Raw genomic sequence first — 23392 nt, forward strand, 5'->3', positions numbered from 1 at the left:
GTCCAGATAACGCGTCCCACAGGGTGTCCAGATAACGCGTCCCACAGGGTGTCCAGATAACGCGTCCCACAGGGTGTCCAGATAACGCATCCCACAGGGTCTCCAGATAACGCATCCCACAGGGTCTCCAGATAACGCATCCCACAGGGTCTCCAGATAACGCATCCCACAGGGTGTCCAGATAACGCATCCCACAGGGTCTCCAGATAACGCATCCCACAGGGTCTCCAGATAACGCATCCCACAGGGTGTCCAGATAACGCATCCCACAGGGTCTCCAGATAACGCATCCCACAGGGTGTCCAGATAACGCATCCCACAGGGTGTCCAGATAACGCAACAATTAGCAGCACATCTCCCGTGTAATCAGGATGAGAGACGCCCGATTATCGGCAGCACATCTCCTGTGTAATGAGGATGAATTACCCCCGGTTATCTGCAGCACATCTCCTGTGTAATCAGGATGAGACGCCCGATTATCTGCAGCACATCTCCTGTGTAATCAGGATGAGACGCCCGATTATCTGCAGCACATCTCCTGTGTAATGAGGATGAATGACCCCCCGGTTATCTGCAGCACATCTCCTGTGTAATCAGGATGAATGACCCCCCGGTTATCTGCAGCACATCTCCTGTGTAATCAGGATGAATGACCCCCCGGTTATCTGCAGCACATCTCCTGTGTAATCGGGATGAGACGCCCGGTTATCGGCTGCAGATCTCCTGTATAATGAGGATGAGACGCCCGATTATCTGCAGCACATCTCCTGTATAATGAGGATGAATGACCCCCGGTTATCGGCAGCACATCTCCTGCGTAATCAGGATGAGACGCCCGGTTATCGGCCGCAGATCTTCCTCTATGATCAGAGATGTGATAATCCCTAGAACTGAATGAGGGAGGAATGATCGGTGGTGATCGTTTCCCCAACATTCACTATTGCTTGATGATTGTCCTTCAGGCAGGGCCCTTAACGCTGACTTTCCCATGGCCCCATCCTCTTGGCTTTGTGATTCTGTAGATTGAGGCTTGGCACCATTTAGCCGGTGTCTGCTGCCACAGAACACCACATGGGGGTAGTCGTCAGCCACATTACCCTTATAGGCGTCCCCTTTCTCCATGGGCACCATAAACCGCAGCGTGGCTGCAGCGCCCATCTTGTGTCCACTTCAGACCTCCCACAGAATTGCCCCTATTACCCACACGCTCTGCATGGAAGCCTCCGACACTCCTTCATTTAAAGGGGTTGTGCCAGTAATGTAAATGTGTCCCTCCAGCAGATATGGCTGTTCTACTATTCATTCCACCGTCAGTGGCCGCCATTACTCCCTGCAGAAAATCGGTTTCAGTATTCAGTTGCTGTTGGTTACGTCCTGCTCTGGAGCCTTGTAGTGTAGGACATAGGAACAAGGGGCGTGGTTAGTGTCACATGATCTGCTGGTGTCAGGACAAATCTCACTTTCCCAAGGCATGATGGGACAGCAGTCACATGACAAACCAGGAAATGGGGGAATGAGAAAAAACAGCGAATGAGAACAAAACAGGAGGAATGGGAGCGAGAGAAAGTAACGAGCATAAACTTTAGAGTGAAAAGTAGTTTAGGGCCTGGTCCAGTCTTCTAACCCTCCAATCACCTAATAGACACAGTCCGTACCGACCAATCACAGCGCAGCTTTCACTATTCATCAGCAGAAACAAAATGAAAGCTGTGCTGTGGTTGGTTGCTGTGGGCAATGCAGATAAATCTCTTGTGGGCCATTTCCTCACCATTCACAGCTGAGAGTTTGTCGCATTGTGTTCTTTACAGGGGGGTATTGGGTTGGAATTGGTGTCCAGCGAGCTCACAGTTATAATCGCGAGGTTCATTTCCCACAGGACGACCCGTTCTCCGCTCTGGACATTCACCTGAGCGACCACCTCATGCAGGACGGTATTCTAAAGATGCTGCGAGACAACAAGACGACGACTGTGCTGGTCACACACAAGCTGCAGTACCTGCCGCACGCTGACTGGGTAAGGGGCGCCCCTGAGCCCAGGCAGATTGTAGGATATTTGTGGGAAGTACCAGCCATACATGCTGATGAAGCCTCAGACCTAAGCACTGTGCTTTATACTGCGGCTCTGCCCCTTTATGGTACGGTTATGAACTGCTGTTTTACCTTAGCTGGAGCCTTAAGTTGAGCTATCATAGTCCAGCCCCTGTGCTTTACACTACATCTCAGGACAGAATGGGACACATCTATCGAGGCATATAGTCAGGCAGGCGTTTTATTCGTCTGTTTGTCTTTTGGCGATTATTTATTAATAGTCACACAGCCGTTGATGTATTAGACTTGGTGTCTTGTTATTGGTCTGCCCTCTGGTGGTTGTTTTTCAGTTACACGGGTTCATATTCACTAAGACTGGTGGCGCAAGTGAGCGGACAGTAGCATGTCGCCACGAAAGTAGGCAAAATGTGGCGCAGCTCGCTTCTCAGTACAGATGAAGAAAAGTACACCAGCCCTAGGGTAGACTGTTTGTGAGACTAAAAACCGGCGCAAGAAAACGCGCACCTACGTAAATAGGTCGGAAAATAGTCACAAAAGTTAGAAAACTTCAGAAATAGTCTAAAGAAATCAAAAAAAATGAACGAGGCTCAAATGCCTCTAAAACAGGTGCAATTTCCATAGTAAATGCGAGTAAGAAATAAAACATAATTTTTCCTCCTAAAAAAAGGCGCAGACATTATAGTGAATGTGGCCCAATCACTATAAACTACAAGTAGGTGACGCAGCTTGGAGAGTACTGGCAGCCTATGTAGAGGGCGGGGCCATGTATAGAGGGCAGGGCATGTATAGAGGGCGGGGCCATGATAGAGGGCAGGGGATGTATAGAGGGCGGGGCCATGATAGAGGGCAGGGGATGTATAGAGGGCGGGGCCATGATAGAGGGCGGGGCATGTATAGAGGGCGTGGCCATGATAGAGGGCGGGGCACGTATAGATTGTTCCGCACAGTTCTTCCTCTTCCGTCATCGTCTTACTTTCCACTTTTTCAGATTATTGCCATGAAGGATGGGACGATCCAGCGAGAGGGAACTCTGAAAGACATCCAGAATTCGGAGCCTGAACTGTACGAGCAATGGAAGACGCTCATGAATCGCCAGGACCAAGAGCTGGAAAAGGTGCAGCCAGTCCTCACGGGTGACATCACTGTCAGCGGCCACAGCCAGTCCTCACGGGTGACATCACTGTCAGCGGCCACAGCCAGTCCTCACGGGTGACATCACTGTCAGCGGCCACAGCCAGTCCTCACGGGTGACATCGCTGTCAGCGGCCACAGCCAGTCCTCACGGGTGACATCGCTGTCAGCGGCCACAGCCAGTCCTCACGGGTGACATCGCTGTCAGCGGCCACAGCCAGTCCTCACGGGTGACATCACTGTCAGCGGCCACAGCCAGTCCTCACAGGTGACATCACTGTCAGCGGCCACAGCCAGTCCTCACGGGTGACATCACTGTCAGCGGCCACAGCCAGTCCTCACGGGTGACATCACTGTCAGCGGCCACAGCCAGTCCTCACGGGTGACATCACGGTTAGCGGCCACAGCCAGTCCTCACGGGTGACATCACTGTTAGCGGTCACAGCCAGTCCTCACGGGTGACATCACTGTCATAGGCCACGGCCAGTCCTCACGGGTGACATCACTGTCGGAGGCCACGGCCAGTCCTCACAGGTGACATCACTGTCGGCGGCCACGGCCAGTCCTCACGGGTGACATCACTGTCGGCGGCCACGGCCAGTCCTCACGGGTGACATCACTGTTAGCGGTCACAGCCAGTCCTCACGGGTGACATCACTGTCAGCGGCCACAGCCAGTCCTCACGGGTGACATCACTGTCAGCGGCCACAGCCAGTCCTCACGGGTGACATTACTGTCAGCGGCCACGGCCAGTCCTCACGGGTGACATCACTGTCGGCGGCCACAGCCAGTCCTCACGGGTGACATTACTGTCATAGGCCACGGCCAGTCCTCACGGGTGACATCACTGTCGGCGGCCACAGCCAGTCCTCACGGGTGACATTACTGTCATAGGCCACGGCCAGTCCTCACGGGTGACATCACTGTCGGCGGCCACGGCCAGTCCTCACGGGTGACATCACTGTCAGCAGCCACAGCCAGTCCTCACGGGTGACATCACTGTCAGAGGCCACAGCCAGTCCTCACGGGTGACATCACTGTCAGAGGCCACAGCCAGTCCTCACGGGTGACATCACTGTCAGAGGCCACAGCCAGTCCTCACGGGTGACATCACTGTCAGAGGCCACAGCCAGTCCTCACGGGTGACATCACTGTCAGAGGCCACAGCCAGTCCTCACGGGTGACATCACTGTCAGAGGCCACAGCCAGTCCTCACGGGTGACATCACTGTCAGCGGCCACAGCCAGTCCTCACGGGTGACATCACTGTCAGCAGCCACAGCCAGTCCTCACGGGTGACATCACTGTCAGCAGCCACAGCTGGTCCTCCTGGGTGACATCACTGTCAGCAGCCACAGCCAGTCCTCACGGGTGACATCACTGTCAGCGGCCACAGCTGATCCTCCTGGGTGACATCACTGTGGGCGGTCATAGCCGGTCCTCACAGGGGACATCACTGTCAGCGGCCGCAGCCAGTCCTCCTGGGTGACATCACTGTCAGCGGCCACGGCCAGTCCTCACAGTGTTACATCAGCAGTCCTGAGTCACCCTCTTCTGTTAAAAAGTTCTGTTCTGTTCATTTTAGCTTATCTGTTTCTGGGAAAGCTGAGTGACATACAAATGGCTGCCATCACTGCTCCCACAGTGGTCCTAAACTGCCCAGTTATGCAGATTCTTGCTCTGCTCTTCTAGGACTGTGGAATATCCGGGTGGTGGCAGCCATATTGCTCGTCGCCCACTCTCTCACGTCCCAGGTACTGCTGAATAGAAGAGGACTATTCCAGGACGTACATTTACTGGGAATCCTGTGATGTTACAGGAAATTGCCTCCTCACTGACATCAAGCAGAGATAGTCTAATAGAAATCCCCAGAACGTCTCCATATTCGAGACTGGAGCTTGGGATGGATTATATGGCACAAGAGAGCAGCCCGTCCTTGGCAGCAGAGCTGACACTTTAATATCCATACCTGCTGGTGTGGCCGCCATGTATAGCTGTGATTGTTTTATGCAGGAAATCATAGAGCGGAAGACCCCGGGGGAGAGGAAGAACTGTACGAGACCCTTATACTCGAGGGAGACGCTGCTGGGAGATGATGAGGAAGATGAAGGTCAGTGGAAGGATGCTGGGGACGTGTGGCAGGTGGTCGTTTCCTGCATGGGTGACTTGTGGACTCTCTGACTTGTGCTGTTTGCTCCTGACTTGGGCTCCTTCCGCTTCATGTAGGCCTCTGACTTGGGCTCCCATGAGGCAGATGTGGGGTGCCCTGACAGTGTCCTACATCCCCTGCTCCTGACGTGGACACTCTGGCCCTCAACTTGTTCTCCCTCGATCCTGGTGTGGGGTGTCCTGGCCCCTGACTTGGACTCACTGCTCCTGACATGGACACCCTGACACTGGAGCTGCGTTCCTCTCTCCATGTTTATTCCTGATGTCTGATTGTCTCCTCTACAGAAGAGATCTCCGAGAGCGATGATGATGATGACAACTTGTCTTCCGTTCTGCACCAGAGGGCGAAGATGCCGTGGAGAGCATGTGGCAAATACCTGAGCTCAGCCGGGATCCTGCTGCTCCCGCTCCTGGTCTTCTCACAGCTCCTCAAGCACTCGCTCATGGTCGCCATTGATTTCTGTCTGGCAAAGTGGACCTCAGATGCGATTTTCAACGCTTCATCTTCGGGCTGTACGGGGCAGGTAAACATCTGATGCGTGTGGTGAGGAGTGAGCAGATTGGATCTATCTTTCAGACTACCTGCTGATACATTGTGCACCACAACTCCCATCCTCTCCCTCAGAGCTGCGGTTTTGACCACTCGCCATACTCTATGGTGTTCAGTGTTCTGTCCTGCCTGACCATCATTATGTGCCTTGCGACCTCCATCGCAGTAGAGTGGACCGGTCTTCGAGTCGCCAAGAAGCTGCACAACAGTCTCCTGAATGCCATCATTCTGGCGCCCATGAGGTGAGGAGGCTGCAGCGGCCATGGTCCGCCTGGTCCTCAGTGGTGCTGCCTTCCACTGAATTCTTTGCTTCATCTTTGTGGTAGGTTTTTTGAGACAACGCCTCTTGGCAGCATCTTGAACCGCTTCTCCGCAGACTTCAACACCATAGATCAGGTAGGATCAGTATAGTAGAGATGGGTGTGTGTCCGACCCCAGCAGTCACGTGAGAGAGGCCCCTCCACGTGTCGTGACTCAGAAGGGAACGGCTATAGTGTCATAGAAAGCTTTGGCCCTGGCATTATCCATTAAGGGATACCCAACCAGAGGTGGTCTCCACGTGCTGGACCATGCAGGGAAGGCTTCCTCATCCCCAAAGAAGATGGCATGTGTATGAAGGGGTTAAACCCCGGGATGATCCCTTAGGTCTCAGTCCACGTATGTAATGTGTTCTGTGTTCTCTGGCAGCACATCCCAGCTACCTTGGAATGTCTGAGCCGCTCCACCCTCCTGTGTGTGTCAGCGCTGGCCGTCATCTCCTACGTCACCCCCATCTTCCTCATCTCCTTGGTCCCTCTGGTCATCACCTGCTACTTTATTCAGAAGCATTTCCGAGTAGCCGCCAGGTAAGCAACACTCGTGGCATCACGTGTCTGGTAATGTACACATGGCGGCATCTGGTTGTGGGCCACATACAAGGGGCCCGTCCGCTAGCATAAATACAGACATTTCCAGCGCTAAGGTTTCGGTTACGTCCTGCGGTCAATTCTTGATCCGCTCACTGGGAGGAACTGTGTGCCGGGCGAGCTGGGTCCTTGGGTGGATGATGGGGGTAGTGCAGGGGTTAACTCCCCTGGTATCTGGATCACAATGGAATGTAAAGCCTCTTTAATGTCAGCATCCCCCCGCCCCAAGGAAAGTCAGTACTACATTGGGGCCTCATTAGCTTGAAATGGCGGCTCTGAGCCGCATGTTAATAAGCCCCCCCGCTGTGCATGTAATGAAGTCAGACATGTCCGCTGCATGTGGTATGAAGGGTCAGATATGTCCGCTGCGTGTGGTATGAAGGGTCAGATATGTCCGCTGTGTGTGGTATGAAGGGTCGGACACGTCCGCTGTGTGCTGTATGGAGGTTTGGATACGTATTCTGGCCGCGTTATGAAGGGTCGGACACGTTCCCTGGGCGCGTTATGAAAGGTTGGACACGTCCGCCGTGTGCTTCATAAAGAGTCAGACAAGTACTCTGGGCGCGTTACGAAAAGTCCGACACGTCCACTGTGCGCTGTATGAAGGGTCAGACATCCACACAGGAGGTGGCTGCTGTGTCCAGTGAAGATCATTCACACACCAGTGCAGCCGCTGCGACTTCACTGCCACTTCACACTGGACCACAGAGCTTACAATTTACATAGAACAAGAAAATGGAAAGGTGAAATGATAGGAAGCCATGACGATGGTGTTACAGGACTGATAGGAGGATGGGGGTAGTGTTACAGGACTGATAGAAGGATGAGGGTAGTGTTACAGGACCGATAGGAGGATGAGGGTAGTGTTACAGGACCGATAGGAGGATGAGGGTAGTGTTACAGGACCAATAGGAGGATGAGGATAGAGTTACAGGACCGATAGGAGGGTGGGGGTAGCGTTACAGGACCGATAAAAGGGTGGGGGTAGCGTTACAGGACTGATAGGAGGATGGAGGTAGAGTTGCAGGACTGATAGGAGGATGAGGGTAGAGTTGCAGGACTGATAGGAGGATGAGGATAGACTTACAATCTCTGCCTCTTTTTGTATTAATTTTGCATTATTATTACTGTGCTTCAGGGATCTCCAGCAGCTGGAAGACAGTACACAGCTCCCCCTGCTGGCGCACTTCTCTGAGACCGTCGAGGGGCTGACCACCATACGAGCCTTCAGGTAAGTGCCAGGTCCAGTATGTGCCCAGGTGATGTGGTGTCCAGGTGATGTTATGTTCAGTATGTGTCCGGGTCTGGTATGTGTCCAGGTCTACTATGTGTCCAGGTGATGTGGTGTCCAGGTCAGGTCTGGTATGTGTCCAGGTGATGTTATGTTCAGTATGTGTCCAGTTCCAGTATGTGTCCAGGTGATGTGGTGTCCAGGTCTAGTATGTGTCCAGGTGATGTGGTGTCCAGGTCTAGTATGTGTCCAGATGCAGCATTGAGCTGTTCCACTCAGTGGTCCGTCCATGTCGTGATCTCCTGTCACGGTGAGGACTGATGATTTCTCTCTCCCAGGTATGAGGCCAGATTCAGACAGAAGCTTCTAGAACTCACGGACTCCAACAACATTGCATCTCTGTTCCTCACAGCAGCTAACCGATGGCTGGAGGTGCGCATGGTAAGTTAATAGGCAGATGGACAGTGAAAATGTGGGGGGTAGTAAAGGAACAGAAGGACAACGATGAAACAGGGGTCAGGAGTGTAACATGAGGCAATGATGGAATTGGGGCAGTAATGGAAGATCTTGTGTATTATTGTTTGTTTGCATTTTACCACCATGATGGCATATACCTGGAGATTGACCTCTGTAGGGGCAGGAAGCAGAGAAAGGACATCACCGGACGCTGTGTTTCCTCCTTTTTAATGCTCGGCATTTACTGCCGCGGTTTTCAGTTGCTGGTTGTGGCCTTTCTGTCTGAAGTTTAGTCTGTGGCCAGTGACACGCTCTATTGGGTTCAGATCCGGTGACTTGGCCGTTCTTGAATATTCCACTTCTTTAATAAACTCCTGGGTCGCCTTGGCTTTATGTTTTGGGTCATTGTCCATCCGTATTATGAACGCCGACCAATCAGTTTGGCTGGATTTGAGCACACAGTATGTCTCTGACAACCCCAGAATTTATCCGGCTACTTCTGTCCTCTGTCACATTATCAATAAACACTAGGGCCCCGGGGCCACCGGCAGCCATGCATGCCCAAGCATCACACTGCCTCCGCCAAGTTCTACAGACGATGCGGTATGCTTTGGATAATGAGCTGTACCGAGCCTTTTGCCATACTTTTTTCTTTCCATCATTCTGGTAGAGGTTGATCTGGTTTCTTTTGTCCACAGAACGTTCTTCCAGAAGTGTGCTGGTTTTTTAAGAAGTTTTTTTTTTTTAGCAAAGTCCAATCCAGCCTTCTTATTCTTGAGGCTGATGAGTGGCTGCACCGCGCAGTGAACCCTCTGTATTACTTCCATGCAGTCTTCTCTTTATGGTAGATTTGGATATTGATACGTCTATATCCTGGAGAGAGTGGGTCACTTGGTCGGCTGTTGTGAAGGGGCTTCTCTTCACCATGGTAATTATTCTGTCATCATCCACCACTGTTGTTTTTGGTGGGCGTCCAGGTCTTTTAGCATTTTTGAGGTCACCAGGGCTTTCTTTCTGTCTCAGGATGTACCAAACTGTAGATTTTGCCGTCCTAAAAGTGCGGCAATTTCTCGGAAGGGTTTTTTCTGTTTTCGCAGATGAAGGATGGCTTGTTTCACCTGCACGGAGACCTCCTGTGACCGCATGTTTACTTCTCAGAAAAATCTTCAAAATGCAAGCACCACACCTCAAATCAACTCCGGGCCTTTTATGTGCTTAATTGAGAATGAAATAATTAAGGAACTGCCCAAAGCTGCCCATTAAAAACAACCTGAGAGTCAATTGTCCAATTACTGCCACATGTAAAGGAGCTGAAACTCCTAAACCCTTTATCCAATTTTAATATCCAAAGTGGGCCAGTTCTGGATAAGATTCTTGAAAAAGCAGCTGACAAGAAAAAAAAGATTCCTTGGAGAAAAACCTCTTAGAAGGAAATTTCCCTTTCGCCCTTATAGTAAGCAGGAGAGATCATACAGGTGGAAAGGAAAGACGGGACGTTGGCGCTACCATAAGAGAGGCCAAGGAAGAGGCTTCCACCTTAACCCTCAAAACAAGGCAAGTGATAAACAATGACGTCAAGATAGGGGTGTTAGGGCAAAACCCCCACCTCTACGACGGTCAGGATTCCAAATGGAAGTTGTATGAGCGCTCAGAGAGCTGACACAGACACACTGCTGAATCAACTACTCTACTTTATTCCATAAAAGCATACGTTTTATAACAGTATAGATAACAGACAAGCCTGGCACACCACCAAAGGGGGTGGAAAGCGAAACGAATTTGATTGGTTACTCATAAAAGGCAATACTTCTGCACTCTACTAACAGAATTTGCCTTTAATGGTTAAAAACTTCTAATAATTAAAAAGACTCTGCAGCATCTAATCTCAAAGTTAGTACTCATTAGCAGCGCATTCCAAACTAACAAGGAGTATAACTCTCTCTAGTATGTCAGACTCTGATAAGGAAGCAAGGGGGCCACTACCTTGGCCTTGCAGCTAGGAGCATTTGATCTATATACACAGAGACTCTTGACGTCCTGCCAGCTGGTTCATAAATTTTTCCACATATGTTCAAGATGGAGGACATGTTCATACAAAATGGATTCTCATCTCTCACAAGGGAGGAGATTGAAGAAATTTTCATCTCAATTGAGGAAGGTAACATCAAATCCTTGGGCTCTGAATATGGTGGAGAATGGATACAAGATTGAATTCTCTTCTCTTCCTCCAAACAAATACATGATCGCAACACACAGATCAAAATCAACCCTAGAAAAGATCTGGAATGGAGTTCAGGACCTACTAAGGTTGGGGGTGGTAGTTCAGGTTCCACTATCGCAGCGGAAGCTAGGCTATTACGCCAATCTCTTTCTTGTGACAAAACCGGAAGGATCATACAGAACTACACTGACCAAAAATGTAAACGCAACGCTTTCGGTTTTGCTCCCATTTTGCATGAGCTGAACTCAAAGATCTGAAACATTTTCTACAGACACAAAAGACCCATTACTCTCAAATATTGTTCACAAATCTGTCTAATATTTGTGTCACTGAGCGCTTCTACTTTGTCGAGATAATCCATCCCACCTCACAGGTGTGGCATATCAAGGTGCGGATTAGACAGCATGAATATTGCACAGGTGTGCCTTAGACTGCCCACAATAAAAGGCCACTCTGAAATGTGCAGTTTGATCACACCACAGATGTTGCAACATTTGAGGGAGCGTGCAGTTGGCATGCTGACTGCAGGAATGTCTACGAGCTGTTGCCATGCAATAAATGTTAATTTATCTACCATAAGCCGTCTCCAAAGGCATTTCAGAGAATTTGGCAGTACATCCAACCGGCCTCACAACCGCAGACCAGGTGTAACCACACCAGCCTAGGACCTCTACATCCAGCATGTTCACCTCCATGATCGTCTGAGACCAGCCACCTGGACAGCTGCAGCAACAATCGGTTTGCATAACCAAAGAATTTCTGCACAAACTGTCAGAAACCGTCTCAGGGAAGCTCATCTCATGCTCGTCGTCCTCATCGGGGTCTGGACCTGACTGCAGTTCGTCGTCGTAACCGACTTGAGTGGGCAAATGCTCACATTCAATGGCGTCTGGCACGTTGTAGAGGCGTTCTGTTCACGGATGAGTCCCGACTTTCACTGTTCAGGGCAGATGGCAGACGGCGTGTGTGGCGTCGTGTGGGTGAGCGGTTTGTTGACGTCAAGACTGTGGATCGAATGGCCCATGGTGGCGGTGGGGTTATGGTATGGCCAGGCGTATGTTATGGACAATGAACACAGGTGCGTTTTATTGATGGCATTTTGAATGCACAGAGATCCCGTGACGAGATCCTGAGGCCCATTGTTGTGCCGTTCATCCACGACCATCGCCTCATGTGCAGCATGATAATCCACAGCTCCATATTGCAAGGATCTGTACACAATTCCTGGAAGCTGAAAACATCCCAGCTCTTGCATGGCCTGCATACTCCCCGGAGCATGTTTGGGATGCTCTGGATCGGCGTATACGACACAGTGTTCCAGTTCCTGCCAAAATTCTGCAACTTCGCACAGGAGAGGAGCGGACCAACATTCCACAGGCCACAATCAACAACCTGATCAACCCTATGCCACGGAGATGTGTTGCACTGCGTGAGGCAAATGGTGGCCACACCAGACACTGGTTTTTTGCCTCCCCCCCCCATGCTGTCTAATCAGCACCTTGATATGCCACACCTGTGAGGTGGGATGGATTTTCTCGGCAAAGGAGAAGCGCTCACTACACAGATTAGACAGATTTGTGAACAGTATTTGAGCGTAATGGGTCTTTTGTGTCTGTAGAAAATGTTTCAGATCTTTGAGTTCAGCTCATGCAAAATGGGAGCAAAACCGAAAGTGTTGCGTTTATACTTTTGGTCAGTGTATAATAAACCTGAAGAATCTGAACAAACATATATAAAATACAGGAGGATCAAGAGGGAGTCCCTGAACTCTACAATTCCATTAAAAGAGATGCGTTAATGAGTACAGTCGACCTAAAAGACGCTTATTACCACGTACCGACATCGGGACAATCTCAGAGTTACCCAAGGTTTGCCCTCAGAAGTCCAACTAGAAGCATATTCCATTTTAAATCTATTATTTGTCGCTCTCCCATTTGGCATATCATCGGCTCCCAGAGTCTTCACCAAACTAGATACAGTAATGGTGGCACATCTAAGTAAGGAAGGTTTAATAATAATTCCTTACTTAGACGATTTCTTGATAGCAGCGGATACATGGAACCAGAGAAATCACAACACTTTTTGACTCCCGTTAACCGCGTTAGCTTGGTTGATAAACCCAAGAAAATACTGCTTTCATCCCCAGACAAGGGTAACATTTTTAGGAATCATTCTAGATTCAGGGAGACAAACATCCTTTCTTCCAAGGGGAAAAAATACGGTAGTCATTACAACAGAAGGTGCAGAAATTTCATAGGGAAAGAACCTGTTCCTCCAGAGGCGCTATGGAGCCTATTAGTGTTACTAATGTCGTGCATAGCCTCAATAACCTGGTGTCAAATTCACTTCTGAATTCTCCAATCGGGGTTACTGACGAAATGGGACAGAAGTCAAATGTCCCTGGATCGGAAGATCTCCATCCTGGAACATGTGAAACTATCCCTTCATTGGTGGACCATACCATCAAGCCTCAGAGGGGTGGTTTGGCAAATATTCTGATTCAAACAGACACGAGCAAGTATAGAAGACAAATTCTACCAAGCTCTTCGTCTAACAAGTATAGCCAATCAATCATCAAACTATAGAGAGCTTCGGGCAGTATGGAAGACTCTAAAAGCAGCATCAAATTACCTGGAGGGTCATCGTAAAAAAAAAATCAGACAACATGACAACAGTATAATAAAAAGACCAGCACTCCGTAATTTCTTTGCTGAGAAGGAACTTCTTCATTCGTCACCCATATGTGACGCGCGTTTCGGCACAGATATGTACATATCTGTGCCGAAACGCACGTCACATATGGGTGACGAATAAAGAAGTTCCTTCTCAGCAAAGAAATTACGGAGTGCTGGTCTTTTTATTATATTTCTATGGGGATCCGACCTGTTGACCGCGCACCCAGATCTTAAAGTAAGCACAGTGCCGTCCATTTGTTCTGAACATAACAACAGTATCTTACCTAAAACAAGGAGGAACAAGATCAAAATATCTAATAAATCTTTCAGGTAAGATCTTCTCCTGGGCAGAAAAAACTGTGAGCTCCATATCAGCGGTTCATCTAAAAGGTTCTCAGAACCAGGTGGCGACTTTCTAAGCAGAAAGAAGCTAGATCACGGGGAATGGTCACTGAATATAGAAATATTCAGAATGATGGAAAGCAGATGGGTCTCCCCAGTGATAGATCTATTCGCTTCAAGAAAGAATGTAAAGGTCCAAAAGTTTTGCTCTCTGGATCCCAGGGACAGTCCCTGGGCTATCGATGCATTCTTCCAGACTAGCCTAGTCTTTTCCACCATTCCAATTGATACTGAGTGGTTCAAAAAGTCCTTCAAGAAAGATCAACAATCATCATCGTTCTGGCTGAAAAAAAGCTGGTTTCCTCTCCTCAAAGAAAGGAAAGTGATAAAACCACCCAAGGGGCGCCACAGGCTCCAATGGTCTCTGAGTAAAGCACTAATAATTATTATAACTCATATTTGCTGCTGTAAAAACTGTTTCAACAATAAAATTCAATGTTAAAAGAAATAAGAGATACAATGACTCACTTCACTGAGGAGGAGGTCAAAGGGATAAAGTTCCTCTCCTCAAGAGACCATCTCTACAAGATCCATGGATACTCCCCAGCAGAAACAACATTCTAGTACAAGGTCCCATTGTTCATCCCCATCCAGAGTCCTTCAATTTGACAGCATGAATCCTGAGTCAGGGTCTTTCGGATAAAGTAATATCCACACTTAGATCTAGCAGGAAAAAAATTACTTCTGCAATTTTTCTAAAGATCAGGAAAAATTCTGTTCTGGGTCAGGTGAACCCACACCAAATCATTCAGAACCAAAGATCCCAAAAATGTTGGAGTTTCTTCAGCAAGGTTTGGATATAGGTCTTAGACCTTCTCCTTTAAAAGCACAAATATCAGCACTCAGTGCTTTTTTCGACACAGACCTGGCAAATCATAGATGGATAAGAAGATTTTTCAGAGCAACGTCTAGATTAAAACCCTTCATTAGACCTTGTGCCCCTTCCTGGGATTTAAACATTGTGCTTAAGGGCCTGACAGGAAGTTCTTTTGAACCTCTAGCCGATAGCTCTGTTAAATATCTCTCTTACAAGACAGCATTTCTAATAGCCATTTCTAAGAACCCAATCTGACAGTGCTAGTGTCACGACCATGGTCATGGTCGTGACTCCTGAACCGCAGGCTGTTGCCTGCGGTCTCGTTTGGTTGTTTCAACCACAGGTGAGGGCCGCTTATATGTTGCCTCACTTGTGGTTGCCGCTGGCAACATGTTCTTATGTGGCAGTATAGCAGCCTGAGCTGGTGCTAGGCAGCTTGCTGCAATGTGCATGCGGTTGCACCTGACATCCTACTGTCACGGCTGAGGATGGGGAAAACCCTCAGCCGTGCGATGCCAGAAGATGTTATTGGCTGCTCGGCCAGGACGACAGAATTAGGGAGCAGGTCACCTCCTATCGCGTCCCTAACCTGACCCTGACTCCTAACCTTATGAGCCAACGTGTTTCGGTCACGGTTGAAGATGGGGAAAACCCTATCCTCAGCCGTGACAGTATGACCACAAGGGTGGCCCTCGCTGGCAGATGGAAAATAAGAAGGAGGGGTACTTCGGCTATGCAGGAGAGAGAAAATTCCATTCTTTCAATGTAGGAAGGACAGTTCTCAGATACCTAGAGGTTACTAAAGACTTTAGATTGGTAGACAATTTTTTTGGTACAATTTGCAGGGAAGAACAAAGGGAAAGTGGTATCCAAAGCCTTCATTGCAAGGTGGATGAGGCCCATTCTACCAGAGCTATGTCCTCTTCCTATCCTGAGAAAGCGGGTGTATCTTTGGAACAGATCTGCAGAGCTGCTACCTGGTCCAATGTCCAATGAGGTAAGGCCTCATGCACACGATCGTTGTTTTGGTCACTTCAATGGGGCCGCACTCCATGTGCTGTCCGCATCCGTTGCTCCAATCTGTGGTCTGCCAAAAAAATATAACCTGTCCTATTCTTGTCCGTTTTGCGGACAAGAATAGGCAGTTACATTAATAGCTCTCCGTGCCATTCCGCAGATTGCGGAACGCACACTGACGTCACCCGTGTTTTGCGGATCCGCAATTTGTGGACCACAAAACACACAACGGTCGTGTGCATGTAGTCTAACTGTCATGTTTTAATCAGAAAATCTGTTTTAGCCTATGTCACTGCTGCAGCAGAATTGTGCATAAAGCAGTCTTTAGTTTCTTCACTGACCACTGTTTTCCTTGAGTTTTCCCCTTAGTTACGGCTGTTTAAACATTTACAATTTAAGTTTTTTTTTAAAGATGGCTCCTCTGCCAGTTCTCTGAGGCCAGCACTGCTTTCCCTCACTTCCCATACACACTTGCTGTAGCCAGCAGCTCCCTGCCAGCCAATCAGATTGGATTACTGAGAGACACGCCTCCTCACTCTGAAGCCTAATGCAGGCCTGCAGCGTGAAGGACCGTCCCTCCTCTTCCTGTCTTAGCCAGAGACAGACCAGCCCTAGCAAGGGAGCAGTGGAAAGGGACAGGGGACATTAATGAAAGCTGTTATTTGACAATCCTTTACAGACTTAGGGTACTTTCACTTTCACACTAGCGTTAAAGTTTTCCGGTATTGAGTTCCATCCTAGGGGCTCAATCCCGGAAAAAAACGCTTCAGTTTTATCCTAATGCATTGTGAATGGAGAGCAATCCGTTCAGTATGCATCAGGATGTCTTCAGTTCAGTCCCTTTTACGGTATTTTGCCGGAGAAAATACTGCAGCATGCTGCGGTATTTTCTCCGGCCAAAATTCCGGAACACTTGGTGGATCCGGCATTAATTCCAATTGAAATGTATTAATGCCGGATCCGGTAGCAAGTGTTCCGGAAAAACGGATCCGGTCTGCGCACGCGCAGACCTTTAAATCGGTGAAAAAGATAAATACTGGATCCGTTTTTTTCTGGAGAGACGGATCCGGAAACAAATGATATCCGCTTGCATATGGATTACCGGATCCGGCAATGGAACTGCCTGCCGGATTCTTCTAACGCTAGTGTGAAAGTACCCCAACTCAGGTATACGTGCCGAGCTCTAATAAACTAGCAAATAAAATAAAAATACGACAGTTACCCTTTAAACATTACAGACTTGATCTTTCAGTAATGTCCGATCTGTCTTTCGAAAGGACAGTTCTTCAAGCAGTAGCGTCCCAGTTACATGCCATCAGGGTGGTGAATTGGAAAATCCGAATTAGCCTTACTGGTAATTCTGTTTCCATGAATCCACCATGGCGGCACAAATTCCCCCCCTAAAAAGAAAAAACAATGATAGATATTGGAGAGAGAAGTTAAGGATATAATGTCTCTTATAATTCTTGAGTATGAACTAATACAAAAAAAAAAAAGTAATATAGTAATGTAGAAAACACTGAGAAGGGTGGGAGCAATCTAAGCTTTCTGTTTCCTGCCCTTATAGAGGTCAGGGGTCAGTCTCCAGGTATTTGCCGTCATGGTGGATTCATGGAAACAGAATTACCGGTAAGACTAATTCCGATTATCTCCCCGCCTTCTGGTTGCAGGAATACATTGGAGCTTGTGTCGTCCTGGTTGCTGCCGTGGCCTCCATCACCAATTCTCTGCTGCCCTCTGGACAGGTCGGGCTCGGACTCACTTACGCTCTGATGGTAAAGAACAGATTATTCCAGTTCTTCTCCCGCGCCCATAACATGCTCTTTAGAAGGTGGTGTCGTACGTCTGTGTGTGTTGCACATGTGCACAATTTGTTGTCGGTGTTGCATGTTTGTGTGTTGTCGGTGTTGCACATCTGTGTGTTGTATATTTGTGTGTTGTCGGTGTTGCATGTTTGTGTGTTGTCGGTGTTGCATGTTTGTGTGTTGTCGGTGTTGCACATCTGTGTGTTGTATATTTGTGTGTTGTCGGTGTTGCATGTTTGTGTGTTGTCGGTGTTGCACATCTGTGTGTTGTATATTTGTGTGTTGTCGGTGTTGCACATCTGTGTGTTGTATATTTGTGTGTTGTCGGTGTTGCACATCTGTGTGTTGTATATTTGTGTGTTGTCGGTGTTGCACATCTGTGTGTTGTATATTTGTGTGTTGTCGTGTTGCACATCAGCGCAATGTTATACGTCTGTGCGTTGTATGTTGTCGGTGCTGCACATCTGTGTGTTGTATGTTTGTGTGTTGTCGGTGCTGCACATCTGTGTGTTGTATGTTTGTATGTTGTCGGTGTGATTTGTGTTGTGTGTCGTCGTCATATGTTTGAGTCTCATGTGCCTGTGACGTTATTACCACTGGTATTACATCTCGGTCTTCTCTGGCTGCGGCCGCGTCCTGTGTAGTCATGTGATCAGCTCATGCGCTGTCAGATGTGTACATCCCGTGTACGCAGGGCATTAACATGGCAGCCGTGTCCGCAGGTGTCTAACTACCTGAACTGGATGGTGCGCAACCTCTCGGACATGGAGATTCAGCTAGGAGCCGTGAAGAGGATTAACAGCCTCCTGAAGACTGAGCCGGAGAACTACATGGGGCTTCTCTGTGAGTGGTCCGCGCCCTCCTGTGCAGGTCACATGACCCCATCACAAATAACTAATGAGCCTCCCCCTCCCCCTACAGCCGCCTCCCAGATCCCACAGAACTGGCCGGACCGAGGCGAGATCCAGATCCAGAACCTGAGCGTGCGCTACGACAGCTCCCTGAAACCCGTCCTCAAGCATGTGAACGCCCACATCACCCCGGGACAGAAGGTTGGGCGTGCCCAATGGGGGTGGTAGTCATAATGTCCTTACAACGCACACCCTGGAAACTCATCAGTCTCTTTCACAACAGATCGGGATTTGTGGGAGAACCGGAAGCGGAAAATCCTCCTTTTCTCTGGCGTTTTTCAGGATGGTGGACATGTTCCAGGGTGAGACCAGAGTGTGGAAAATATGTAGAGGCGGCGGCGGAATTATCTAGATATAAACGTCTCGTGGTAACCTCTTATTATGCGAGATGTAATGGGGGCGGGGCTGTGACAACCTCTCAGACGTTATATCAGGCAGGTTGTCAGCAGTAATAGATGAATAGATGTTCCTGTAATATAAGGTGTGATCACATGTCATATCAGTGATGTCATCAGCAGGGGGCGGGGCTGTGACAACCTCTCAGGCGTTATATCAGGCAGGTTGTCAGCAGTAATAGATGAGTAGATGTTCCTGTAGTAGGTGTGTGGATCTCATGTCATTATATCAGTGATGTCATCAGCAGGGGGCGGGGCAGTGACAACCTCTCAGTATTGTTGGCGTGGCTGTGACAACCTTTTCAGTGGACCGCCCCTTTCATACATGTGACTCTGTTTTGCAGCCACCGTTTCCTTTGTTTTTTAGGGCGCATTGTCATTGATGGAATCGATATCTCGAAGCTGCCGCTGCAGACGTTGCGATCTCGTCTCTCCATCATTCTGCAGGATCCCATATTATTCAGTGGGAGCATAAGGTGGGAGGCGCAGAGCGCTGGGCGTTGTCCTCTGGTTTCAGCCGGTGACGTGTAACGCGAGTTTCGTCTTTTCTGCAGATTTAATCTGGACCCTGAGAATAAATGTACGGACTGCGTGTTGTGGGAGGCGCTGGAAATCGCCCAGCTCAAACACGTGGTGAAGGCGCTACCCGGCGGCCTGGGTGAGGAGCAGATAATAGCCATATATTATACTACACTGCCCTCCCAGAGCAAAGTGTATGCACTGGTACCTGATCGCACTGTTATACCGGCTCCTGCCCTGTCCTGTTAGATCAGCCCCTCCCCCGCCATGTTAGATCGGCTCCTTCAATGTTACGCCCTCTTAGAAGATCGGCTCCTCCCCTGCCCTGTTAGATCGGCCCCTCCCCTGCTAGGTCAGCAACTTCCCTGCCCTGTTAGATCGTCCCGTCCCCCCCCTCCCTGTTAGATCGTCCCGTCCCGTCCCCCCTGTTAGATCGGCTCCTCCCCTGCCCTGTTGGGCTCGGCCCCTGCCCTGTTAGATCGGCTCCTCCCCTTCCCTGTTAGATCGGCTCCCCCCCTGCCCTGTTAGATCGGCTCCTCCCCTGCCCTGTTAGATCGGCCCCTCCCCCGCCCTGTTAGATCGGCCCCTCCCCCGCCATGTTAGATCGGCTCCTTCCATGTTACATTGACCCCTCTCCCGCCCTCTTAGAAGATCGGCTCCTCCCCCGCCCTGTTAGATCGGCTCCTCCCCTTCCCTGTTAGATCGGCTCCTCCCCTGCCCTGTTAGATCGGCTCCTTCCATGTTACATTGACCACTCTCCCGCCATCTGCTCCTCCCCCGCCCTGTTAGATCGGCCCCTCCCCCGCTAGGTCAGTTACTGCCCTGCCCTGTTAGATCGGCTCCTCCCCTGCCCTGTTAGATCGGCCCCTCCCCCGCCCTGTTAGATCGGCCCCTCCCCCGCCCTGTTAGATCGGCCCCTCCCCCACCATGTTAGATCGGCTCCTTCCATGTTACATTGACCCCTCTCCCGCCCTCTTAGAAGATCGGCTCCTCCCCCGCCCTGTTAGATCGGCTCCTCCCCTTCCCTGTTAGATTGGCTCCTCCCCTGCCCTGTTAGATCGGCTCCTTCCATGTTACATTGACCACTCTCCCGCCATCTGCTCCTCCCCCGCCCTGTTAGATCTGCCCCTCCTCTGCTAGGTCAGCTACTTCCCTGCCCTGTTAGATCGTCGTCGTCCCCACCCTGTTAGATCGGCTCCTCCCCTTCCCTGTTAGATCGGCTCCTCCCCTGCCCTGTTAGATCGGCTCCTTCCATGTTACATTGACCACTCTCCCGCCATCCGCTCCTCCCCCGCCCTGTTAGATCGGCCCCTCCCCTGCTAGGTCAGCTACTTCCCTGCCCTGTTAGATCGGCCCCTCCCCTGCCCTGTTAGATCGGCTCCTCCCCTGCTAGGTCAGCTACTTCCCTGCCCTGTTAGATCGGCCCCTCCCCTGCCCTGTTAGATCGGCCCCTCCCCTGCTAGGTCAGCTACTTCCCTGCCCTGTTAGATCGGCCCCTCCCCTGCCCTGTTAGATCGGCTCCTCCCCTGCCCTGTTAGATCGGCTCAGCCCCTGCCCTGTTGGGCTTCGCCCCTGCCCTGTGAGAAGATCGTCCCCTCCCCTGCCATGTTATAGCGGCTCTTCCCCTCCCCCGCCCTCTTATAGCTCATTGTGTCCTCTTTTTCCAGACGCGGCAGTCACCGAAGGAGGAGAGAACTTCAGCGTGGGGCAGCGGCAGCTCTTCTGTCTGGCCAGAGCCTTCGTCCGGAAGAGCAGCATATTAATCATGGACGAAGCCACAGCCTCCATAGACATGGCCACTGTACGTCTGACACCTTGGGCCCCGGGGCCCCTATGCATCAGATGCAGCACTAAGGCTAGGACTACAACATTGATGTTGCATGACAATTATTATATTATAATTATAATAATTATTATAATGAGTCTATGGTGTTGCCATGCAACATGACAGTCGCAGAAAAATCGTTATGAAAAATGTCGTTGTGTAGCATTAGAAGACTAATACTGGTGATACCCATAGTCACTGCGTCCTCCCACAATCCTCTGCTCTACATTGCTACATTATATGGGAGGGGCCTATAACTGAATAATGAACACAATGCTAGAACTTCAGTGCACACTGACACTCCTACAGGTGGAGTTGTACGATTGAAGAAGCAGAGGGATGAGATGCTACGTGACAATGGTAGGTGGTCAGAAACACTGATAGAAGACTCCACGCAAGATGAGGGACAGGTGTCTCAGGGTTAAAGTGGTTTTCCGAGTTTTTAATACTGATGACCTATTCTCAGGATAGGTCATCTGTATCTGATTGGTAGGGGTCCGACACCCGGGGCCCCTGCCGATCAGCTGAGAAGGCTCTGGTGCTCGCAGATCCCAAGTCTGGTTGATGTCACGTTCGTCAGTCACATGACCTCGGAGCAGCTCATAGAAGTGAATGGGGCTGAGTGCGATACCAAGCACGGCCACTGTACGGCGCTGTGCTTGGTGAGCACGGAGAAGACCGCGGCGCTCACAGGAGCATCGGTGCCCTGAGCGTCGGACCCCCACTGATCACCTATCCTCAGGATTAACCCTCTCAATTCTGCATGCGGGGTCTGTGACGTCTCAGTAATTTCTTTGTTCCTCGCAGGAGAACATCCTACAGAAGGTGGTGATGACGGCGTTTCAGGAGCGCACGGTGGTCATCATCGCGGTACGTGGGGGGCACTGGTGGCTGCAGTGCTTGCCTACTGTCTCACAGTAGAGGGTTTGTTACAGTCTATCATTGTAACAGCTGTTGCCTTCATCTCCCAGAGGACTGTTCACACTGACACATTGTAACAAACCCTCAGCTGCATGTGCAGGACTAGGTGAGGACTCGATGTCCACAATGAATATAATGCAGAAGAGCATTCGGGAGGACTCGTTTACATGGGACTGCAGGCTCCTCATACCCCTGTGCACTGGACTGGAGTTTAGGGGGCTTCTGTTGTGGGACATTGGCGGCTGACCATGTTCAGTGACACGCAGAGTCCCCCCCACAGTGGGTTCAGGGGTCTCCTAATAAGGACAGGGAGACGTGGGATGATCTATTAATATGTTGGGGTCACCAGAGGTCCCAGTGCGGTCAGTCCGGGGGGCACGGTGCACAGAATGACCCCTCTGTATGCTGCTCCCAGAATCCTCCAGGCTAGTTATTAACCCCTTCACTGCCTAGTCTCCCACTCTGGCAGGTGAGGCGCTGCGCGCAGGGTCAGATAAGGCGTCACTCCCTCCGCCTGGCAGTCACAGCGTACTGAGCAGGTGGTGAAAGGGTTAAGTCCGTCTGGCGTTCCCCTGCGCTCAGCTTAGTGCAGATACAATTCTCTGTTCTCAGCGTTTTCTGGGTCACTGGTCCATGTGACGCTAGAGCTCAGACTGGGACTGCACAGAGGACAGGTGTGGCCCCTGGGGGACAACAGTGAAAGGCAAAATCCTAGGTATAACACACGACTAATACAACCTGGCCCCTGTTAGAGCCTACACCTCTGAGGCCCCCAGAGCTGATGCCTCATGTGCCCATCCCCCAAAGCCGACGCCTCTTGGGCCCCCGACCTGACACCTCCCGGGCCCCCAGTCCCCCAGAACAGACTGTCTCGGTTCTCTGGAGCTGATGTCTTGTTTTCTTGCAGCATCGGGTGCACACCATCTTGAATGCAGACATGGTAATTGTCATGAAGAGAGGCGCCATCATGGAGTACGACAAGCCGGAGGTCCTGCTGGAGCGCGAGGACAGTATGTTCGCCTCGTATGTTCAGGCCGATAAATAAGAAACTTCCAGAAGTGCAATTCACGAATCGTTTAGTTTTTTTAATTGTGTAAATTACCTGTAAATAAAGAGGATTTCGTAATAAAGATCTTCACGCAGAGGCGGAGTCTGGTGTCGCCGGGGCCCAGGGTGTGGCCCCTGTACCGGAACACAACACAGGTGAATCAGTGTCCATGTCACAGACAGCAGATCTTCAGACTGATCCCGACACCGCCACATGTCCTCCTCAATGCCTGCAGCTCCCCATGACAGCCCCTGCACCCGCCATACAGTCAGACACTAGGTGACGTGCCGGTGACATGACCTGCAAGGGGTGCGGCTCTATGACATAGGCATAAAAAAGTGCTCAT

At 50.2% G+C, this 23392-nt stretch overlaps 1 protein-coding gene across 3 annotated transcripts in view; it reads left to right on the forward strand.

The window, feature by feature from the left end:
* ABCC8 (ATP binding cassette subfamily C member 8) overlaps positions 1-23140 on the forward strand; it is a 78234-nt gene extending 55094 nt beyond the window's left edge. For all 3 annotated transcript variants that reach the window (XM_044271161.1, XM_044271162.1, XM_044271163.1), the window contains 18 exons: positions 1877-2014; positions 3038-3163; positions 5193-5289; positions 5634-5872; positions 5974-6140; positions 6225-6294; positions 6586-6743; positions 7942-8034; positions 8373-8475; positions 17293-17397; positions 18150-18270; positions 18349-18479; positions 18562-18640; positions 19101-19209; positions 19288-19391; positions 20920-21053; positions 21885-21947; positions 22906-23140. In XM_044271161.1, the coding sequence (XP_044127096.1) occupies positions 1877-2014; positions 3038-3163; positions 5193-5289; positions 5634-5872; positions 5974-6140; positions 6225-6294; positions 6586-6743; positions 7942-8034; positions 8373-8475; positions 17293-17397; positions 18150-18270; positions 18349-18479; positions 18562-18640; positions 19101-19209; positions 19288-19391; positions 20920-21053; positions 21885-21947; positions 22906-23043 (2175 nt within the window). In that variant the 3' untranslated portion in view covers positions 23044-23140. The remainder of the gene's footprint in view (positions 1-1876; positions 2015-3037; positions 3164-5192; positions 5290-5633; positions 5873-5973; positions 6141-6224; positions 6295-6585; positions 6744-7941; positions 8035-8372; positions 8476-17292; positions 17398-18149; positions 18271-18348; positions 18480-18561; positions 18641-19100; positions 19210-19287; positions 19392-20919; positions 21054-21884; positions 21948-22905) is intronic.
* Positions 23141-23392: the final 252 nt, after the last annotated feature.

This window comes from Bufo gargarizans, chromosome 10 (assembly GCF_014858855.1).
Source record: "Bufo gargarizans isolate SCDJY-AF-19 chromosome 10, ASM1485885v1, whole genome shotgun sequence".
In the NCBI taxonomy this organism is placed as follows: Eukaryota; Metazoa; Chordata; class Amphibia; order Anura; family Bufonidae; genus Bufo; species Bufo gargarizans.